At 51.5% G+C, this 17,504-nt stretch overlaps 8 protein-coding genes across 8 annotated transcripts; 3 read left to right on the forward strand and 5 right to left on the reverse strand.

Moving 5' to 3' along the window:
- Positions 1–175: 175 nt before the first annotated feature.
- Positions 176–1,435, reverse strand: AYO21_00454 (hypothetical protein; the record flags this gene model as incomplete). Its single annotated transcript, XM_022650444.1, has 1 exon — positions 176–1,435. The coding sequence occupies one exon, from the start codon at positions 1,433–1,435 to the stop codon at positions 176–178; it is 1,260 nt and encodes a 419-aa protein (XP_022517058.1).
- A 799-nt stretch (positions 1,436–2,234) lies between these two features.
- Positions 2,235–6,747, reverse strand: AYO21_00455 (hypothetical protein; the record flags this gene model as incomplete). The annotated part of the gene is made up of 9 exons (XM_022650445.1): positions 2,235–2,473; positions 2,517–2,794; positions 2,855–2,936; positions 3,040–3,759; positions 3,812–4,066; positions 4,140–4,530; positions 5,095–5,229; positions 5,290–6,273; positions 6,331–6,747. The coding sequence occupies 9 exons, from the start codon at positions 6,745–6,747 to the stop codon at positions 2,235–2,237; spliced, it is 3,501 nt and encodes a 1,166-aa protein (XP_022517059.1).
- Positions 6,748–7,401: 654 nt separating this feature from the next.
- Positions 7,402–8,543, reverse strand: AYO21_00456 (hypothetical protein; the record flags this gene model as incomplete). Its single annotated transcript, XM_022650446.1, has 5 exons — positions 7,402–7,884; positions 7,967–8,031; positions 8,100–8,148; positions 8,201–8,278; positions 8,355–8,543. The coding sequence occupies 5 exons, from the start codon at positions 8,541–8,543 to the stop codon at positions 7,402–7,404; spliced, it is 864 nt and encodes a 287-aa protein (XP_022517060.1).
- A 622-nt stretch (positions 8,544–9,165) lies between these two features.
- AYO21_00457 (hypothetical protein) lies at positions 9,166–9,743 on the forward strand (the record flags this gene model as incomplete). Its single annotated transcript, XM_022650447.1, has 3 exons — positions 9,166–9,352; positions 9,415–9,641; positions 9,714–9,743. 3 exons carry the CDS (start codon positions 9,166–9,168, stop codon positions 9,741–9,743), a joined length of 444 nt encoding a protein of 147 aa, XP_022517061.1.
- A 344-nt stretch (positions 9,744–10,087) lies between these two features.
- Positions 10,088–11,480, reverse strand: AYO21_00458 (hypothetical protein; the record flags this gene model as incomplete). Its single annotated transcript, XM_022650448.1, has 5 exons — positions 10,088–10,405; positions 10,467–10,726; positions 10,781–10,961; positions 11,037–11,325; positions 11,380–11,480. The coding sequence occupies 5 exons, from the start codon at positions 11,478–11,480 to the stop codon at positions 10,088–10,090; spliced, it is 1,149 nt and encodes a 382-aa protein (XP_022517062.1).
- Positions 11,481–12,117: 637 nt separating this feature from the next.
- AYO21_00459 (hypothetical protein) lies at positions 12,118–13,751 on the forward strand (the record flags this gene model as incomplete). The annotated part of the gene is made up of 3 exons (XM_022650449.1): positions 12,118–12,253; positions 12,317–12,899; positions 13,004–13,751. 3 exons carry the CDS (start codon positions 12,118–12,120, stop codon positions 13,749–13,751), a joined length of 1,467 nt encoding a protein of 488 aa, XP_022517063.1.
- A 575-nt stretch (positions 13,752–14,326) lies between these two features.
- Positions 14,327–15,200, forward strand: AYO21_00460 (hypothetical protein; the record flags this gene model as incomplete). Its single annotated transcript, XM_022650450.1, has 3 exons — positions 14,327–14,623; positions 14,763–14,886; positions 14,992–15,200. 3 exons carry the CDS (start codon positions 14,327–14,329, stop codon positions 15,198–15,200), a joined length of 630 nt encoding a protein of 209 aa, XP_022517064.1.
- A 378-nt stretch (positions 15,201–15,578) lies between these two features.
- AYO21_00461 (hypothetical protein) lies at positions 15,579–17,340 on the reverse strand (the record flags this gene model as incomplete). Its single annotated transcript, XM_022650451.1, has 3 exons — positions 15,579–16,197; positions 16,306–17,087; positions 17,140–17,340. 3 exons carry the CDS (start codon positions 17,338–17,340, stop codon positions 15,579–15,581), a joined length of 1,602 nt encoding a protein of 533 aa, XP_022517065.1.
- Positions 17,341–17,504: the final 164 nt, after the last annotated feature.

Here is a 17,504-nt window from a genome sequence, read left to right on the forward strand (position 1 = left end):
TGATGAATTTGCGACCGGAAGCTCTGACGGAACGGAGCTTCTGATGGCCATACAGCTGCGCTGGCCAGTAACCTGTTGATAGACATTTGATTGCGACAAGTCACTAAGTCGAATTTCGCTGACAATCGTCGTTGAAACCCATTCTCACGCATCTGCCTCTTAACACTTACTCTATCTAACCTTCTTCTTCTATGATGTCTGCCCACTCACTTGATACCTTTCCATACATTATATCATACATCCACTGGCGGAGAAGCTCGGTATGATACGTAGCATCGGTCTCCAGTTGGATGTTTTGCCCTCTGAAGTCGATTTGCGAAACGGCGGTGACGAACGCGGCCGTGCCCACCACAAACACGGAGAGGAGGTTGCCCTTTTCCAGATCAGCGAGCAGCTCGGACATTGTGTAATTCCTCTCAATGACCTCCACAGCCGCAACGTGCTGAGGGCCTGTAGCATCTTCCACCACGACATCTTGGTCCTTGGCGAACTTCTCCCGGGCGAGGTCAAGGACGCTCTGCCTCGTGACGCCGGCAAGGATGGTCTTTTCGTCCAAGGGCGCTGTAATCATCTGTAGGTGGCCGTCCTGTGACCGCCGGATCAGGAACACATTAGAAGATCCCGCCTCGGTGAGCTGACAGTCCGGTCCGTAGAGCCAGAGAACCTGGTCATAGCCCATCTTCTTGGCCACGCCATGGGCGAGCAGCGCAGGGCCGTAGTTGGGACCAATCTTGGCGAACCCGGTACCACCAGGCCAGGAGCGCAACTCGTCCTCGCGGCTGGCGAAGAGACGCAGTCCTTTACCTTTTGTCGGTTTCGCGGGCTGAGGCCAGTACGAAATCACGGCGAACAGCAGGGCCTCCTTGGGCACTTCGAATCCGAGACAAGAGTCGGTGCCAATCATCGCAGGTCGAATGTACAAAAAGCTGCCGCGGCGGTCTTGCGGTAGCCACTTGGGCCCGTCGAGCGCGCACAGCTTTTTGATCATGCCCAGCAGGGCCTGGGGTTCAAAGCCCGGTAAGGAGATTCGTTGCGCCGAGGTCAACATGCGCAGGCAGTTGGCATAAGGTCGAAATAGACGTAGCTTGCCGTCGAGGCCCCGGTACAACTTCATGCCCTCGAAACACTCAGTCGCATAGTGCAGCACGTTAGCCGTGGGCATGATGGCGAGCGGCCCATAGGGCGTGATTTGCGGCTGCGCCCAGCCCTTCTCAAGAGTCCATTGCGCCGACACCATATGATCCGTACAGACCTTCTGCGACTTCTCCTCGGCTGACCCTGGCGCGGGCACGGAGCGTGGTTGCTTGGTCAACGTGATCTTGATGTTGGATGCGTCCAGCTCTGCTTGTGACGACGGCGACGATTCGGAGTGAAATCTATTGGAAAGGGACTGCGACCGTCCGGCTTGCGACAGCAAATCTTGATAGTCTCCCATGGCACTGTTCGGTGAAGATGGTTCGTAGCTTGTAACCACTACCCAGCACCGCGTCGTGTGCCTCTGGAATGTATATATCAAAACGCCCCTACGAGATCTACAGCCGGCCCTGTGCAGGTTCGCGGCGCATGCTCGGTGGCATTTGCCCCCAGTCACCAGAACCCAAACATTTTACTTGGTCTGAGTCTAATCGTGGAAGGAAGTGCGGGTACGGTACATTCTTCTTTGGGCTTGGTGCCGGCAATAAGTGGGGGGAGTTCTGGTAAAAATCCCATTGCCGAAACCTCTGCAGCCAAGACCCAGTTGTAGTTAGTAGGATAAGGTCCCCAAATCTATTATGGCTGTGGGGCTAGGCCATTCATAGACTCGATCCCTCAATTGCGATGGACTTCTTTAGGATGTTATGATGGCAAGTCTTTGCCGTTGGCCGCAAGGCCCGACCTTATGGCACATCAGTCATGTGAAATGAACTTCATCCCGCTAGACACGCCTTTTGACGCAATACCAGGTTGCCGGTAAATACCCCACCAGCTGAGTTGCTCCCTGTGTAATTCGGATTTTGTGTAGAGTTGCAACTCTCGGTGATTGTTTGAACAGGGTCTTGGACATCCGAGGCATGTGCCATTGTCTAACACTATTCAATTTTATTGTTTTAATGTGTTTCTGGCACAAGTGCCAACACTATCAAAGAGTGACTGCACTGGCCTCAAACTTGCCTCGCATTTCTAGACCATGATATAGATTACGTTGGCTCTTGGAATTGAGAATGGCTCCATCAGTCCTTGTAGTCTTTATGAGTTTACTTGTCCGCGGGCATCCTCAACTCCTCTCTAGCTTTACGGGCTTCTTCCTCGAGGAGACTCCAGCGCTCTGGCGAGCGACAGGACAGGTCGAATGGGAAAGTATGAGGTTCGGTGTTGAGTGCCTTCACGTCTGTTGTGGAATGTACTTCGTCAGTTCTGAGATTCTCCCGATGCATCACAAAACGATTCTGTCGCGGCAAAAAGGGCATCTCCGTTCTAGACTGGGCGGTATTGCCTGAGACGAGGAAGTACATGAAGGGTGTTTTGAGAGGACTCACAGTCATAAGAAGGAGGCGTGATCTCTTGGCCAGTCTTGGGGTCCACGGCCTTTTTGATGTTACACGCCCAGCTTGTGCGCGCGACGATGATATTGAGACTTCTCTCAGCTATATTGGCGCCGGGGCATAAGCGACGTCCAAAGCCAAAGGCGGAGTAGTTCTGCAGATTCGGGTATTGTGTGAGAGGTTCACGATACGTCGGGAACTTTGGGTTCAACCATCGGTCGGGGTTGAAGGTTTCGGGATCTGGATAGAGCTCTGGGTCGTGGTGAATGGCCCTGGTAAGCCAGGCATGTTAGTCAGGTTCAAGGTGGAATGCCAAAAGTGTTCTGACCCACCATATATTTCCATGAACAATTGCGCCCTTGGGAATAAAGTAGCCTTGGTAGACATCGTCCGCTGTCGTTTTATGGGCAATACCTGTGATTTAATGGCACTGTCAGTCGAACCCCTGGTGGCGGCGTTCAAGAAACCAGGAGGGCTGTAGGTAGGGCACTGGCGGAGGAATATGATTTCAACTTACCACCAGCGGTGACGGGTCTGAACCGCAAGGTCTCCTTCACAACGGCTCTTACTGTCGGTAGCTCTGGAAGGTCGTCAAAGGTCGGGAGCCGTGCCGAGCCCACGACGCGGTCCAGCTCATCTTGTACCTTCTTCAACCACTCCGGAAACAAGACCATACACAACACCCAGCTCATTGCACCGGACGCAGTAGTAGATGCACCGGCAGAGTACAGGCCGCCGAGGATATAGCTGGCTTCGAGCTCGGAGAGGTTGTACTCCTCCTTTTTCTCCAGCCAACTCTTCGTGAAACTTGGGCCTGCTTTTCCTTTTTCAACGTCTTTTCGGACATCGTCCACGAGGCCGCAGAACAACGAGATCTCTCGCTTGCGATGCGCCTTTGCCTCTCTTTTGAACGGCGCAATCCAGTCTGGAAGGTACTTCAACGACGGGATTAGGTCGACAAGATATTGGCCTGGAGATGCGATGCGCTCCACGGCGAGCTGATTCTCGTACACTCGACGAACTACATCCTCTTCACCCGATTCGATCCGGAGGTCATAAGTTAGGCGAAGAATCAGTCCGGCAGCATAACGTTGAAAAAGCGTCTGATAGCACTTGGGGTTCAGGACAAGGTCGTGCACGAGGCGAGCAGACTCTTGGAGTTGCAGAGGCTGATAAGATGTGGCCATTTTAGGCATGGTGACATGATGCTGGAATTTGCGATACCGACGCCATGTGTCTATGCCTGAGTCAGTCCATCAAGCTCGATCGAGCTAGCATGAGAGGCCTACCGTTGTAGGGAAGGAACAAGGCCTTCTTGTTGTCGCTGAGCAGCTCCGAGCCCATGGTCAACTGTTCTCTCGAACTGTAGATATTCCCACGTTCTCTGAGCAGGTCATTGGCAATCTTCTCCGTCGATATCACCACGTTGACCTTGCCAAATGCCTTGTACTGATAGATCGGCCCATATTGTTTGGCCCAGTCTTGGAACTTTATCCAAAAGTAGTCCGACCCAAGATCCTGAGCGCTCCCAATGAGTGGTTTGCCTGGTGTGATTGTCATCAGCAACATTCACCAGGGACAATATCGCTCTTGGCAGTACTGGTCACCCTTACGCACCTTTAGGTCCCGGAAGCTGCCTAGTGCCGGTTGGCTGAGATCGCCAGAAGTATCGATATCCTTGTAGCACAAGTGCGAATAAGGCCGCTGCCAGAGGAGCTACGATCAGAAACATCGTGGCGAGAGATCTAGCTGCTTGACTAGATGGAAAAGGCAAAAGGAGGTATAGAGCGACATAGAAAGAGATGCGTGGTTTTAACTCGAATTTATTGGGTAGATCAATGACCCCGAGAGTGTCTACGGCGAAAGTGGAAGCGGGCAAAATGCACGCGATATCACCCGCAAGATGAACGTTGTAGTGGATATCTAACTCGATAACCTCTCCAAGCTCGAAAGATGCATTTCCCAAAGCAGAGGCAATCTTTTGAGGGCCGCGGAGGTCGTGTCGATGCTGGACAGCATGGGAAGAACTGGTCTCGGTCTCCGTGGCAAGATCTCGGATCAAAATGACATAGATTGACACTCAGGGGAACCCCATGGGGTTCTTAGCGGCTCGAGAACGGAAAATCGTCGGCGTATCTGATACCATTCACATATTAATACCGGCCTTTTACGGAGAATTCCCGTAATGTTTAGCGGTTTCTCAGATTATTCCGTGGCTTGAGTACACACGCCACACCGCAGTTAGGCTCAAGTTCGAGATTCCGAGTTTTGATGGATGAAATCTGGATGACAAAAGACTATGGAGGCACGTGCACTGGCTCTCTGCCTTTCTCAAACCCTGGACCCACATGTTGACAGCAGGCCCCATACAGGTTTCCGGTCACCTTGTGATTCTTTCAAGATGCAAATGCATCAGTCCGGCCCATTTATGTAGTCAGCAACGGTAAACGTCGCTGGTGGTTGACGGGTGCTCAGATCCTGACTTATCCCGTCGACAATCGCGATCGAACATGATACGGGACTACAGTGAGAACTTCGTCTTGGCCTCGCTTTCGTAGACTTGAAGCCGTACTCTGGCTTCCTGAGCTTGCTGTATAATGATGTCTCTGATCGTCTCACTACGCGGAAGGAATCTCGCGGGGAAGGGTCGTGGCTGGGTGTTTTCGTTGTCGGTGTAATTCCAGATGTCTAGCTCGACAGGGTTGCCCTAGTCGAGGTGTTAGCCACTCGTAGTCCACCATATTTAAGGGTGTCGTTGTCCTCTTACAAATTCATCCAAGCCTGGCTCAAAATTGTAGCACCATAGCATGCGTGCAACAGTCATTGCCAAACCCTGTTCAGCAAAGAGTTGTCCACTACAGCTTCTGCGACCCCATCCAAAAGCGTTATGGCCTCGTGAATTCGGGTACTGGCGTTGATTTTCTTTCAAATAGCGATCAGGGTTGAACACGTCGGGCTCTGGGAAGTCTTTGGGATTTCGGTGGATGCCCCAGAGATTGCCGAAGACAGCGATGCCGGCAGGGAAATGGTATCCACGGTATTCATCATCCCTCTCGGGACAGTGAGCAAACCCTCCCATAGCCGTAACACTTCGCCATCGCATAGCTTCTTTAAGGACAGCCGCACAATATGGAAGTTGGTCGAGGTCGTCCCAGGTGGGCGAACGATCTTGTCCAACCACACGGTCGAGTTCCTCGTGAGCTTTTTTCTGAGCCTCGGGGAAGACACAAAGTCCCAGAACGAGAGTGTGCAAGGTGCTCGACGTTGTGTCGAGCCCTCCGCCGATGGTATTAGCGATCATCTCAGCAATGTCCAGCTCTGTTAGACCTTGCTCTTCCTTGGACCTGACGAGCGTTTTGGCAAAGTTGTTTTCTCGTGCCTGTGCACCCTCCGACACAAGTCCCCACCAGTATTTAGCGACGGCCTGGCTGCGTTTTCGAAGCCTGTTGGGCAGGGCGTAAATCCAAGAGGGTAGATACTGCAGTTCGGGAATGGCCTCGAGCCAGTATAGTCCGGGAACCTGCATCATGGTAATCCCATCCATCATGGACACGGCGAATCGGAGCATGTAGTCGTCTTTCGAGTCAATCCGTCTCCCATAGCCCAGAATTGATACAAGTGAGCAGGCATATCGCTCGAAGTAGAGTGCGAAATCCTTTGGGCTGTCCAAAAGTTCCCTCATGAGAACCTTGCCTTCGTCTTCTTGGAAACTCTTGTAGGGTTTCAATGCCTGGGAGCCTACCGCGGTATGCTAAACAAACGAGTCAGACGTGTGCCCTCACTTGAGATCTATGGAAGAATAACTCACCATGATCTTTCGCTGGAGACGCCAGTGGTCATTGTGAGGCATGAAGACTTGGTTACAGTGCTGCTGGCCAGTGACGTCCCCGAATATAACGTATCGTGGTCGGGAGGAGTACATATGTGATCTCTTTTCCATGAGTTCCGAGGCCGACCAAGCATCATTGCAAATAATGATAGGAAAGCGGCCAATCCAAATTGTCAGGAGACCTTCACCATTCTCCTGGCTCCATTTGTCGAACTGCAGCCAGGGCTTAGACGACTTCAATAAGTGCATGTTCCCAATTATGGGCAATGGAAAGGGTCCTGGAGGGAGTTTGGGCCGCAACATCAGCATTTTGATGTAGCTATACACCACGGCTCCTATGAAGGCCACCGACGTCAACGCGACGAGACGAATTCCGAGGTCGTAGAGAATAGCCATGGTGAGGACTAGTGGTCCAACAACAAATTTCTCTCTTGTGGAAAGGCTGTACAAGTCAGAGAGGTAGAAAAAATCGTGGTCGCAACACTTTTTATGGTAGGGAGATGCATCTTGTCCCCATACAAAGCGGACCTGGGGCCGGCAAATGACTTGCAGAGTCGGAATGTTGGACCATCACGCTACTAAACGGTAATTCCCAGGAACTAACTGACTTACGGTTCGCCAAGTGACCACACCGGGGTCATGCTTCCGGAAAATGCAGAAATGTTGTGGCCAGAAGACGAGATGAGCGGCTCGCACAGGCGTCCCTCTTAGGTCAATGTGCGTAACACAATTTTTTGCCGGATTATCGGAGAAACGGTGTATTGCACATTTACTCTGCAACTATCCTTCAGTCTGACAGTTAAGGACGTCCGGAACCCCAGTCGATAACACGGCAAATCACCCGTGATTGGAATTCAATTGACAGTCCGGCGTGTGTTTCCACGTAGAAGGTCCTACCAAATATGCTCGAAAGCCTTCTTTTTTGTCTACAGCTACTACTTGGAACGAACGTAGAAAAAGTCTAGATACAGAAAAGTACGGGCGCTCGTCTCGTGAAACGTGCGTCGTGTTTCCGTGCCACGATCAGCACATGCCCTGACCGGCCGCCACTCATTTCTCAAGAACCATTTTGTTCTTGATTTTGCCAATCCCGGATATTTCTACTTCGACTACATCGCCGTCCTGTAGCCACTTCTGAGGTCTGAAAGAGGCAGCCACGCCGGCTGGAGTTCCAGTCATGAGTACAGTTCCAGGTTGAAGAGTGACACCACGGCTCAGATACCTCAGAACGGTGGGAATGCTATAAATCAGTAGCCCTGTCGAGCTTTCCTGTCGAAGTTCTCCGTTGACCCATGTCTTCAGGTACAGCTTGTTAGGGTCCGGGATGGCTGATGTGGACACAAGCACGGGACCGATGGGAGCGAATTTGTCGAACGACTTGCCCTGCGCATGCTGACCTCCAGATCGCTCGGCTCTCTGCCAGTATCTTGACGACACATCGTTTCCGACCGTGTAGCCTGCGATATAGGGCGTAGGGTCCTCCCCTTCTTTGAGGTTCTTCAACGGTTTTCCAATAACCACACAGAGCTCGCCCTATGCGAGTCAAAGACGAGTCAGCTCTCACAGCCCACGGGAAGGTTCGCTCATGTGGCTTGGGTCATGCAGCTCGAAATACCTCGTAATCCATATAAAGTAATTCTTCGCTGAATGGGACGTCTTCTAGCGGCCCGGCAAGGGTACCTTGAGATAGGTTCAGTCAGTTACGACGCCGTCGATCCAGAGCTCGGATTTTCAGGGCTGCCACTCACCTGGCGCTTTGGTGAAGCAAACGGGATACTCTGACTCAGGGACTTTTTGCTGTAGCGGGGTTTCAGCCAGGTACATGCAGTAGCGAGCCATCGTCACTTACACTGGACTCTGCGGCGTGAGCTTTGTAGTTGTACCCAACTCCGTACAGGAGTGGCGCATAAGGAACGGGGCTCAACAACTGCACGCTGTCAGCTGCTTTCTCCTCCAAAATTGTGCACTTCCACGCCTTCGCATGTGCACACAAGCCTACCAACCTGTGCGATCTTTTCCCTCTTCTCAGTAAGAGTGAATTCACCTTCCCAGGGCGAATTGCCTGAGTAAACACGGACGGAACGTCCAATCAGGGCTTCTGCATTGGCTACCTCGTCTCCCAGTTCGCCGAAGAACACTGTCCCCTCAGCATTGCTGAACCTCAATAAGCGAGTGAATTTCGAAGGAGCCATGGCGACAAAGTATTAGGGAAGGTAGCTCTGTCGTCAAATTCAGATATCACAAAACTTAACAACATGGAAAGCAGATTGTAAGTGCGGAGATGGCGACGTCGAGTAAAAGACGCGGAGTCTATCCAAAGATGGACAGTCCGTTCAAAAGCTCGCCGGCACAATCGTTGTACCCCAGTCCCTTGAGAAAGTCGGCGATCGCCTCATCGCGTCGGTAGTCACTGAGCCACGAAATCCGCGGTGGGGGCGGCGAAGATGGCACCCATTAGGCAGAAACTCCGAAATCAATCTTGCCGTGTCACATGTAGACTGCACACTCTCACACAGACAGTGCCGACCCATGACAGTTGGAATACTCCAGAAATACTGTAGCCGGATGCTGGTCAGCGTAGACCGAACGGCGTGGAACAGTGCCATGAACTGTGTGGTGTTTTCCGAGATTGCATGCCTGGGCAACTATTGTCCTCAGAAAACTCGAGGTCACGCGTAAATTGGAGGCACAGGTCCCAGACGTAAACGAAGTACGTTCTCATGACATTTGCCGCTTGCCATTTGCTGGTCTTGCTTCATTGAATCATTAAATCATTGACTTTCAAAAACAGCATATTCATCGGGAACCCTCACGATGGGTATCAACACGGCCTTGACAGAGTGGCCGTCAATACAGATTCCCGACGCCGTCAAACAGCATGTGGACAAGTTCTTCTCGATCATGGACACGAATGCCCCTGAAGCAGGTGGTAGACTCGCCGAAGAGATCTTTGCCAGTGATGGTGCCATAGATGGCCATCACCGTTTCGAAGGAACCGAAGGTGGGTGCAGATTACTTGCCCGCCTCAGAAGCGCACTCAGAGACTAAGTCGGCATGATGCAGCCCTGAGACGGTCGAGGGATAACGCGTGGAAAGTAATTGCCACCAGGCGGCACGAAATCCTCAAAGTATTCACCGACAGTGTGACAGCAGAGGATCTTTTGGTCCTTGGTCAAGTTACAGTAGGATATGTTAGCGGCGAAAAAAAGAGAGGAGAGTTCACAGCACGAATTTCTCTTGTCGATACTCAGACAAGTCACCCGAGGATCAAGCTGTACAAGGTCTGGATGGTAGGTCGAACCAAAATCACACGGCAGATTGTTGACTCTTCAACACTACACGAGCTAACAAAAAGCTCCTAGGACACTGCGGCCATGGTCAAGGTAGAATAGAAGGGGGAGGACCTGTTGGCCTGAGGAAATTTACAAGGGAAAGATCTTGAGAGAAGGGTAGAGCGTATGAATACTATCAAAGACCGATCGCAAAATTTCGTTTCAGCAATTCTGGTCCTTGCTGTTCGTCTGCTACCTGACGCCTTTGAAATCCGGGTACCGCTAGCGTGAGCAGAGGCCAGCTAGATACAATCATGCAGACACCTACATCATATTCTTGTCCACGAATTCTATCATGTTCTGTCTATTCTATTCGAAAGACATGTACCTTGCTCTTCCAAATATGTACAATATTAGCAATAGCAAAATCCTGGTACTTTAATAATGACCTAGATGGTCCTTCGTTATGTTCCATTAACCTGGGCCGGAATGCGTGGGAGGACACCTGCATTCTCGAAGCACCGGATCGCTGACAGATACGTGTCCTGGGAGTCATCGAAGCGGGTCCAGCCAAACTTCCTAGCTTTGTTCATTGACGAAAGCGAGGACCATGTCCTTCCCATGCACCAGGGGAGGTAATCCCAAGAACACCAGTCAAATGCCTCCACCTTGCCGCCATACTTCTTGACCACTCGCTCCCACACAGGCCTCTTGTCTTTTGCCCAAGCTTCCATGTCGAAATGCTTCGGCCGTTTTGGATCATCGAAGACAGGTTCAGGAGCCTTATAGACCCGTTAGTGGTGGTCTGTGTGCGGTTTCAAGGGGAAAAGGGGAAAAACATACATTGATACCGAAGTGTTTGGCTAGTACAGGCCAGAAGTACTTCCATATGATAATGTCGCCATTGACGCAGTTGAAGGCTTCATTTTTGCAGTGTTCTTGTGTCGTCGCCCAGACCGACATGTGCCCAATGGCGGGCGCATAGGATTTGTCGTCTGCTCCCGTCCACATAAATTCACTCCAAGGCCACGCAGCCGACTCGTTGAGTTCCCGGACAAGCAAAAGATAGACAGCCATTGACAAAACCTCAGATATGCCAGAACCTAGAGAGAAAATGGCATTAGTGACCATGAATCGAAGTGTAGAGCAATACTGACCGTGTGGCGTGAAGCCAATAACCCCGTTTGGTCGTATTACATTCCAACCCCATTTCTTCCCTTTGGCTAGAGCGAACATGTCGTCTTCTTGCGGGTAGTAGAAGTTGTCAGGATCGTCAGAGCGAGGCTGGTCTTCTCGATGAGGGATATTGAGGGCGGGTCCAAGATGTGCGCCGTAGTTCTAGGCAATATCGTCAGTCTCGCCCTATGCCACTATAGGCTCCCAGATGCAGGTGCAGAGTCCAGGGATTATCACTTTTCCACCAGTCTGAAGGCAAATTCGCTCAAGTCTGGGGCACATGGTGTCCATGACTTCGAGGAAATTCCTAAACAAAGGAACATTCTTTTCACGAAGAAGCTTAAAGTCATTTGCATGTACATATGAGGTGAAGAAGGCGTGTGTGATGTCCTTAGCCTCCGCATAGGCTGAAAGAGCTTGCATTATCTTGGGAACAGGGTCGAGGAAGTCGATGGCCACGAATGTAATTCTAGGGTCGGTCAAGGGAACAACCATGGGGCGTCTGGAAGACACCAGGATATGAGACCTTGGGGTTGTTAATCTTGTTCTCGGGCGCCTTAAACATTTATTTTCAGCATACCATTCTGATTCCGGCTGTCGCACCAGATGTTCAACAATTGCAAACCCGCTGATTCCGTTCGCGCCAGTCACAAATGCGACCTTTTTTGGTGGGAGTGGCATCCTATCGTCAAAGCGAGAGATGTGGGCTAAGAAGCGTGCTGAGTATCCGTAGCTTACTACGTACGAGGAGGCGAGCAACTCATTCTAGATCAGCTCTCGCAGAGGGTTGGCCGAAGTTCAAATAAAATTCCACAGTGAAGAGCTCCTCGTGATCCACACCTTGCTACACGTGACCCTGTCAATCAGGCAAATCTGGGGATTCCTTTTCGTGGGGTCACGGCTCCTCGGATGCTGGCTACAGTACTCCTCTGTCGTGAGGCATTAGGTTTTCCCCCTGCCTCGTCCATGTACCGGAAAACAAGTGCTCGGTAGTATTCATCAAAAAGGAAAAGGCACTAACCGAGCCCAAGTTAGGTGCATACATAACACAGCACGCCTGATTGGGTTCGGATTTTCGAACTGGAAGAGGGCCCCCCACTCAGTACCCCACCATAATTCCGACTGAGGCACCTGCAAGAGCTTCGCGGGGACTTGAGGCGAGGCATCGAAAGGGCGAAAAGTCCAGCCGGGCGCCCGCACAGCTACTCCTCAATACCTCAAAAGATCGAGGCACGCTACATTGCGGTTTCAAGTTGTAGCTTGCCGCAGATGCCAGTGACTGTGAGCCGAGTGTAGGATTCCGGTTGGCTTCCCGAACATGGGCAGTGCCAGTCAGCCTCAATCTTCGACCCATGCCCCTCAAGGTACAATCTCAAGCACTATGACGCCAATGGGTCACCGCATGCGCGATGAACACTTTTTGTTCGAAAAGGGGTTCGTCAACCTTAACCATGGTATTTTGCTTCTACTGTATACCCCTCTGCTGCATAGCTAGTGTTCTAACACAAACCCTGTAGGCTCGTTTGGAACGTATGTAAAATGCGTCAGGGACAAGCTTCGGTCACTGCAGGATGCCGCCGAAGCCGCACCGGATCGGTACATCCGTTACGAATATCCTCGTCTGTTGGATGCTTCTCGAGCTGTCATGGCAGAGTATCTTCAAGTACCAGTCGGAGATGTTGTCTACATCGCCAACGCTACGATGGCTGTGAATGCAATCCTCCGGAACCTGAAATTCGAAGAGGGTGACCTGATTGTATATCTGGATCGTATATATGGTGCATGCGAGAAGACGATCGACTTTCTTGTCGAAACGACGCCGGTTGAATCAGTAAAAATCGAGTATACTTACCCCATCAGTGATGATGACCTGGTGGCAAAGTTTCAGCAGACGCTTGCATCTCACAAAGGCAAGGTTAAAGTGGCCTTATTCGAGACCATCGCCAGTTTGCCTGGAGTGCGTCTGCCGTTTGAGCGGTTGGTAGCGGTTGCCAGATCGGAGCACGTTTTAAGTCTGGTCGATGGTGCTCACGCTGTTGGCCACTTCCCCATTGACTTGTTGAAATTTCAGCCAGATTTTTTCGTCTCAAACTGCCACAAGTAAGTCCTATGTTGTGAAAGGCCATATATCCCTTCTGTAGGCTGGCAAGACTACGCTTGAAATATTCTCATGATGTTTTGGATCGCTCACCGTGGCTTCACAGATGGTTGTTCGCTCCCCGAGGCTGCGCGGTCCTTTATGTGCCTGAACGCAATCAGCATCTCATGCGATCGTCACTCCCTACATCACACTATTTTGTTCCAGTGCCACGGCCCGGTGTACCACCAGCAAACAACCCACTTCCACCAACTGGAAAAAGCAACTTCGTATCGCAGTTCGAATTCGTGGGCAGCGTCGACAACGCGCCTTTTCTCTGTCTGGAGGAGGCGCTTCGTTTCCGAAAAGAGGTCTGTGGGGGAGAAGCCGCCATCATGAAATACTGCCATGACCTCGCACATGCCGGTGGGCGCCGTGTTGCGGAGATATTAGGGACCGAGGTCATGGATAACGACACCCATACGTTGACGAAGGAGTGTTGTCTTGTCAATGTCCGCCTGCCACTCGAGGTTTCCGACGACGACAATGACGACAAGGTTCAGCCAATGGGCAATAACTCAGCGTCCGCACCAGATTCCACAGCAGCAGACTCTCCGCAACGCGTGGTCGCAAAAGTGCCACTTGGTCATGTTTCCACCGTCACGAACTTCTTCGCTTCCAACTGTGTGACAGAGCATTCGACTTTTATAGCCTTCATCTTCTACCGCAATGCATGGTGGGCTCGGTTTTCCGCGCAAGTCTATCTCGAGATGGAAGATTTCGAGTACGGAGCTCAAGTCATAGAGGCTCTTTGTCAAAGTGTGGCACAGAGAGCATATACGCCTACCTTGCCCGCATCCGTGGCTTGCTGCTGAAAATGGCTCCAGGCTACCAGCAGTGTGATATAGAAATGACGGAGGATCACTCGCATTAGACGCAGGCTTGCTTTGGATATTCTAGATGGAGGCCTTGGGCTCGTGGCCGATTGTGCCGCTCGGCAACAAAGTGTTGACTGTTATTATTGTTCAAGCCCTTCAATACCTATCATAAAGTATGCCCGTACGAGTGCATCCAGGCCGGGATCTCGCTATGATCTCAGATCTTCATCCGACTGCTCATTCGAGCGACTGGAGTAGACATTCGGAGTAACCAATAGATTGTTCCGATGCCCCCGGGCCGCACTCTCGTGACCAGATAACAAGTGGGAAAGCCCTTGACCCGTACCCACATGTCCACCATGCTTGATTCGGCGCACTCCGCCTTTGCAATACCCCGGGGGGATACTTACCAAGCAGGAACCCTCATCGAGCGCTGCACCACGTAACATTGAGCAAGTCTATAGATTGCACGACTATAAGAACAGTTCTAGCGCTCCATTTGAATTTGCACGAGAGCCTGACGAAAGAACCACGCAATCGACTATTTATTGCCCCAACCGAGACGCAACCAAATGGCATCAGACGCCCGAAGCTTTCGCGAGGCGGCCCAGGCTCGCCGATCCATCTACAAGCTTGAGGCAAAGTCTCCTATCCCAGACTCAGACATCGTCGAAATCGTCCAAGAAGCACTGCTCTATTGTCCATCCACCTTCAACACGCAAACGACCCGTGCTGCCGTCATCCTTGGGGAAGAACATGTCAAGCTATGGGACATCATCATTGGCATCGTCCAGCCGAGCATGGGGGCTGATGTTTGGAACGGTTTTGGGAAACCGCGGTTTGAAGGATTCCGCGGCGCATATGGAACAGTAAGTTACCGCCGCCAGAGATCTCAGATCGGTGGGAAGAAAGACTGCTTCGACGCCCTTGATGGTTTCACTTCTCGTTCGAAATTCCAAAAACTGCTTCTCTGGCTACTGGCTGACAAGAATCTCATTACTCTTTCAGGTATTATTCTTCGAAGTCAAGGGCGGTGTCGAGAAGGTCATAAGTTCCTACGGGAAAACCGAAGTCGATAAAGTGAAGATCCAGGCGTGGCAAGACGTGACGAATGGCATGCACCAATACTACAGTAAGTGAAACCCCCCACAGACGACAGATTATTCTGTATTTCTTTTCAAGTCTGTCCCCATGACGGACTAGGCCCTGAGGCTGATTCTTTCCCATTTCAATGCAGTCTGGACGCAACTGTCCAACAAGGGATTGGGCTGCAATCTGCAACATTGCAATCCTCACATCGATGATGCTGTCGCAAAGGCCTTCGACATCCCTGCGGAGTGGGAGTTGAAGGCTCAACTCGTGTTCGGTACTCCCACAGGTCCGCCAAAGGATAAGGAAATGATTCCTCCGGCGGAAAGGATGAAGATATTTGGCGCTCGAAATTAGAATGACTCTAGTGTAGAGAGTGAACTGGTTTTCTCATGTAGAAATTTTCGTCACGAACAAGGAGTTAGATAGCCTCAATCGTTCTCTTTGTGCAGCCAGCGAAATGGCCCTTGTGAACCATTCTTCTACAATGCAAACAACTATAGACGCATATATGTCGAGAACCTGGGATATACCCGCGCACTTGCTTGATAGCGTTCTGAAGGTTTTAAGAGACCAGAATTACAAATTGGGCGCGTCAATACACTTACGGTGTACTGGTGATTTGCAAGTACATGATTGCCAATGTGGTCAAGGCAAAACGCGATTCCAGCGGGCCGACAGCACCCTTCAAACTTTCCTCTCAATCTTCGTGGCGATCGGACTGACCGAAACGATTCAGTGCTCAACGGGACCGCCCCACCTTCTTAGAGCCTTGCCGAAAAACATGAAGCCGATGAGGAAGAAGACCGAAGAAACCACAAGTGCCGCCTGTACACCAAAGGAAACTGGATAACCATCCTTGAGGCCCCAAGGCAGTTCAAAGTAACCAACCGCAAACCCGCCCATACACCTCGAGAGATTGAGTATGGCGCTGCATTCACCCGAGGCGGTGGGATACGAATCGGACAGGTATGCAAACAGGGCGACAGCGGTGACACAGGCGCCAAATGTGTACATGCCCCAGCCGAACGCGATGCCCACCCAGTGCAGGTGTTTGCCCAGGACTTGGCCCAGTAGAATGAGGCCGGGAACCATGAACACTGTGGCAAGGAAGCTGGCCTTGAGTCGGACCTCGGGCACGAAGACACCTTTGTGCTTCTTGATGTAGCTCAACGCCAGCCAGTCGTTGAAGAAATGGCCGAAAGATTCCCCCAAAAGGACGCCCACAAGTGGCGCAAAGTACATGCACGCCACGGCCTTATTGCTGAAGCCGTAGCCGCCGTAGCTAGGGGGTGTCTGGAGCAGGATTGGCGCAGCAATACCGGTGCCGATAAACCACATGTACGCTAGAAGGCTATATTTTGGACACCAGTCAATTACGTATACTGGAAGTGAGCAGAAGAAAGACAGTTCGACTTCCTTCGCGGACGAGATCCAGTCGGTAACTGGGAGGGACACTTACAAGTAGATGAACGAGAGTATAACCAAAGGCTTCAGGCAAACCTTCAGGTACCTCAAAAACGCAGTGCCGACAGGCATGAAGTAGCTGTGGTTGCGGATCTGCCAAATGCCCAAGATACGCGATATCTTGTTGCCTCTGTGTGGTTGGCTTTCCGCAGGGATATTGCGATTGTAAAACGATTCGTCAATCAGGAATGGCGTGAGGACAAGGTTGAGGCCTGACACGGCTGTAATCATCCACGTTACGGGCCGCCATTCGACAAGATAGTAAAGCATGAAATTGGAAAAGATTGGTCCAAAATAGGGCGCAGTCAAGACACAGGCGATCCAGATACCAATCTTCCGTGCGTGTTCGTGGAAGAAGAAGACGTCGGTGATGCAGGCGAGACCAACGGAGAGGTAGGACGACTGGAAGGTCGACTGTAAGCCTCGCATGGCGTAGTAGGTCGAGAAGTTAGGTGCCACTGCGCATCCCAGCGTAAAGGCAAAGCCCAACAAGGCGGTCCAGAACAATACGGGGGCGCGTCCCCAGAAATTGATGAATGGAATCCAGATGAAACCACCGATACCAATCATGAGAATGTTGAGACTGCTTGCTTCGTTGACCTTGTTGGGGCTCAAGTTCCATTCGGCTCCCTGTAGGACGACCGCAGAGATAATGCCGGCAGTGAAATCGCACTGAAAGGAGCCCAGGCAGAGTGAAGCCAGCAGAGCATGCTTGCGCATCCACGACCAATTGAGTGGATCATGTGGCGAACTACTCGGCTGTGGAAACAGGACCGTCTGCGTATCATTGTTAGGACTCGAGTGGCCCCAATATGCTGACAATACATACGTGGTGATCCTTTGCCAGCTTCAGATCGCCTATGCGTGACATATCGGCGGTATCAACTAGGGCCAAAACTTCCCCAGCCGCGACCTCCGCATCGTGGGCATTGAAGACAACGTGGTCCAGGCCAGGGGCATGGTCAATATGGTCCACCTGCCCGGCTGGTTCGCTCCGGACGGCGGTCTTGGATTCGTACTCTGCAACCATCTTGTCTTGAGTCTTCGTCTGACTCTCTGCAAAAAGAATGCGGCTGGGGACAGGGACATGGCTTTATGAAGATCTGGAGACGTGATCCATGGGGAAGTGGTCCCCTTCCACGTTTTCGTGTGTGCTGATAGCAAAACTAGCTCAAAGGCCAGTGGTAAGCCAAA

Source organism: Fonsecaea monophora (assembly GCF_001642475.1).
Source record: "Fonsecaea monophora strain CBS 269.37 chromosome Unknown Scaff2, whole genome shotgun sequence".
NCBI classification, from domain to species: domain Eukaryota; kingdom Fungi; phylum Ascomycota; class Eurotiomycetes; order Chaetothyriales; family Herpotrichiellaceae; genus Fonsecaea; species Fonsecaea monophora.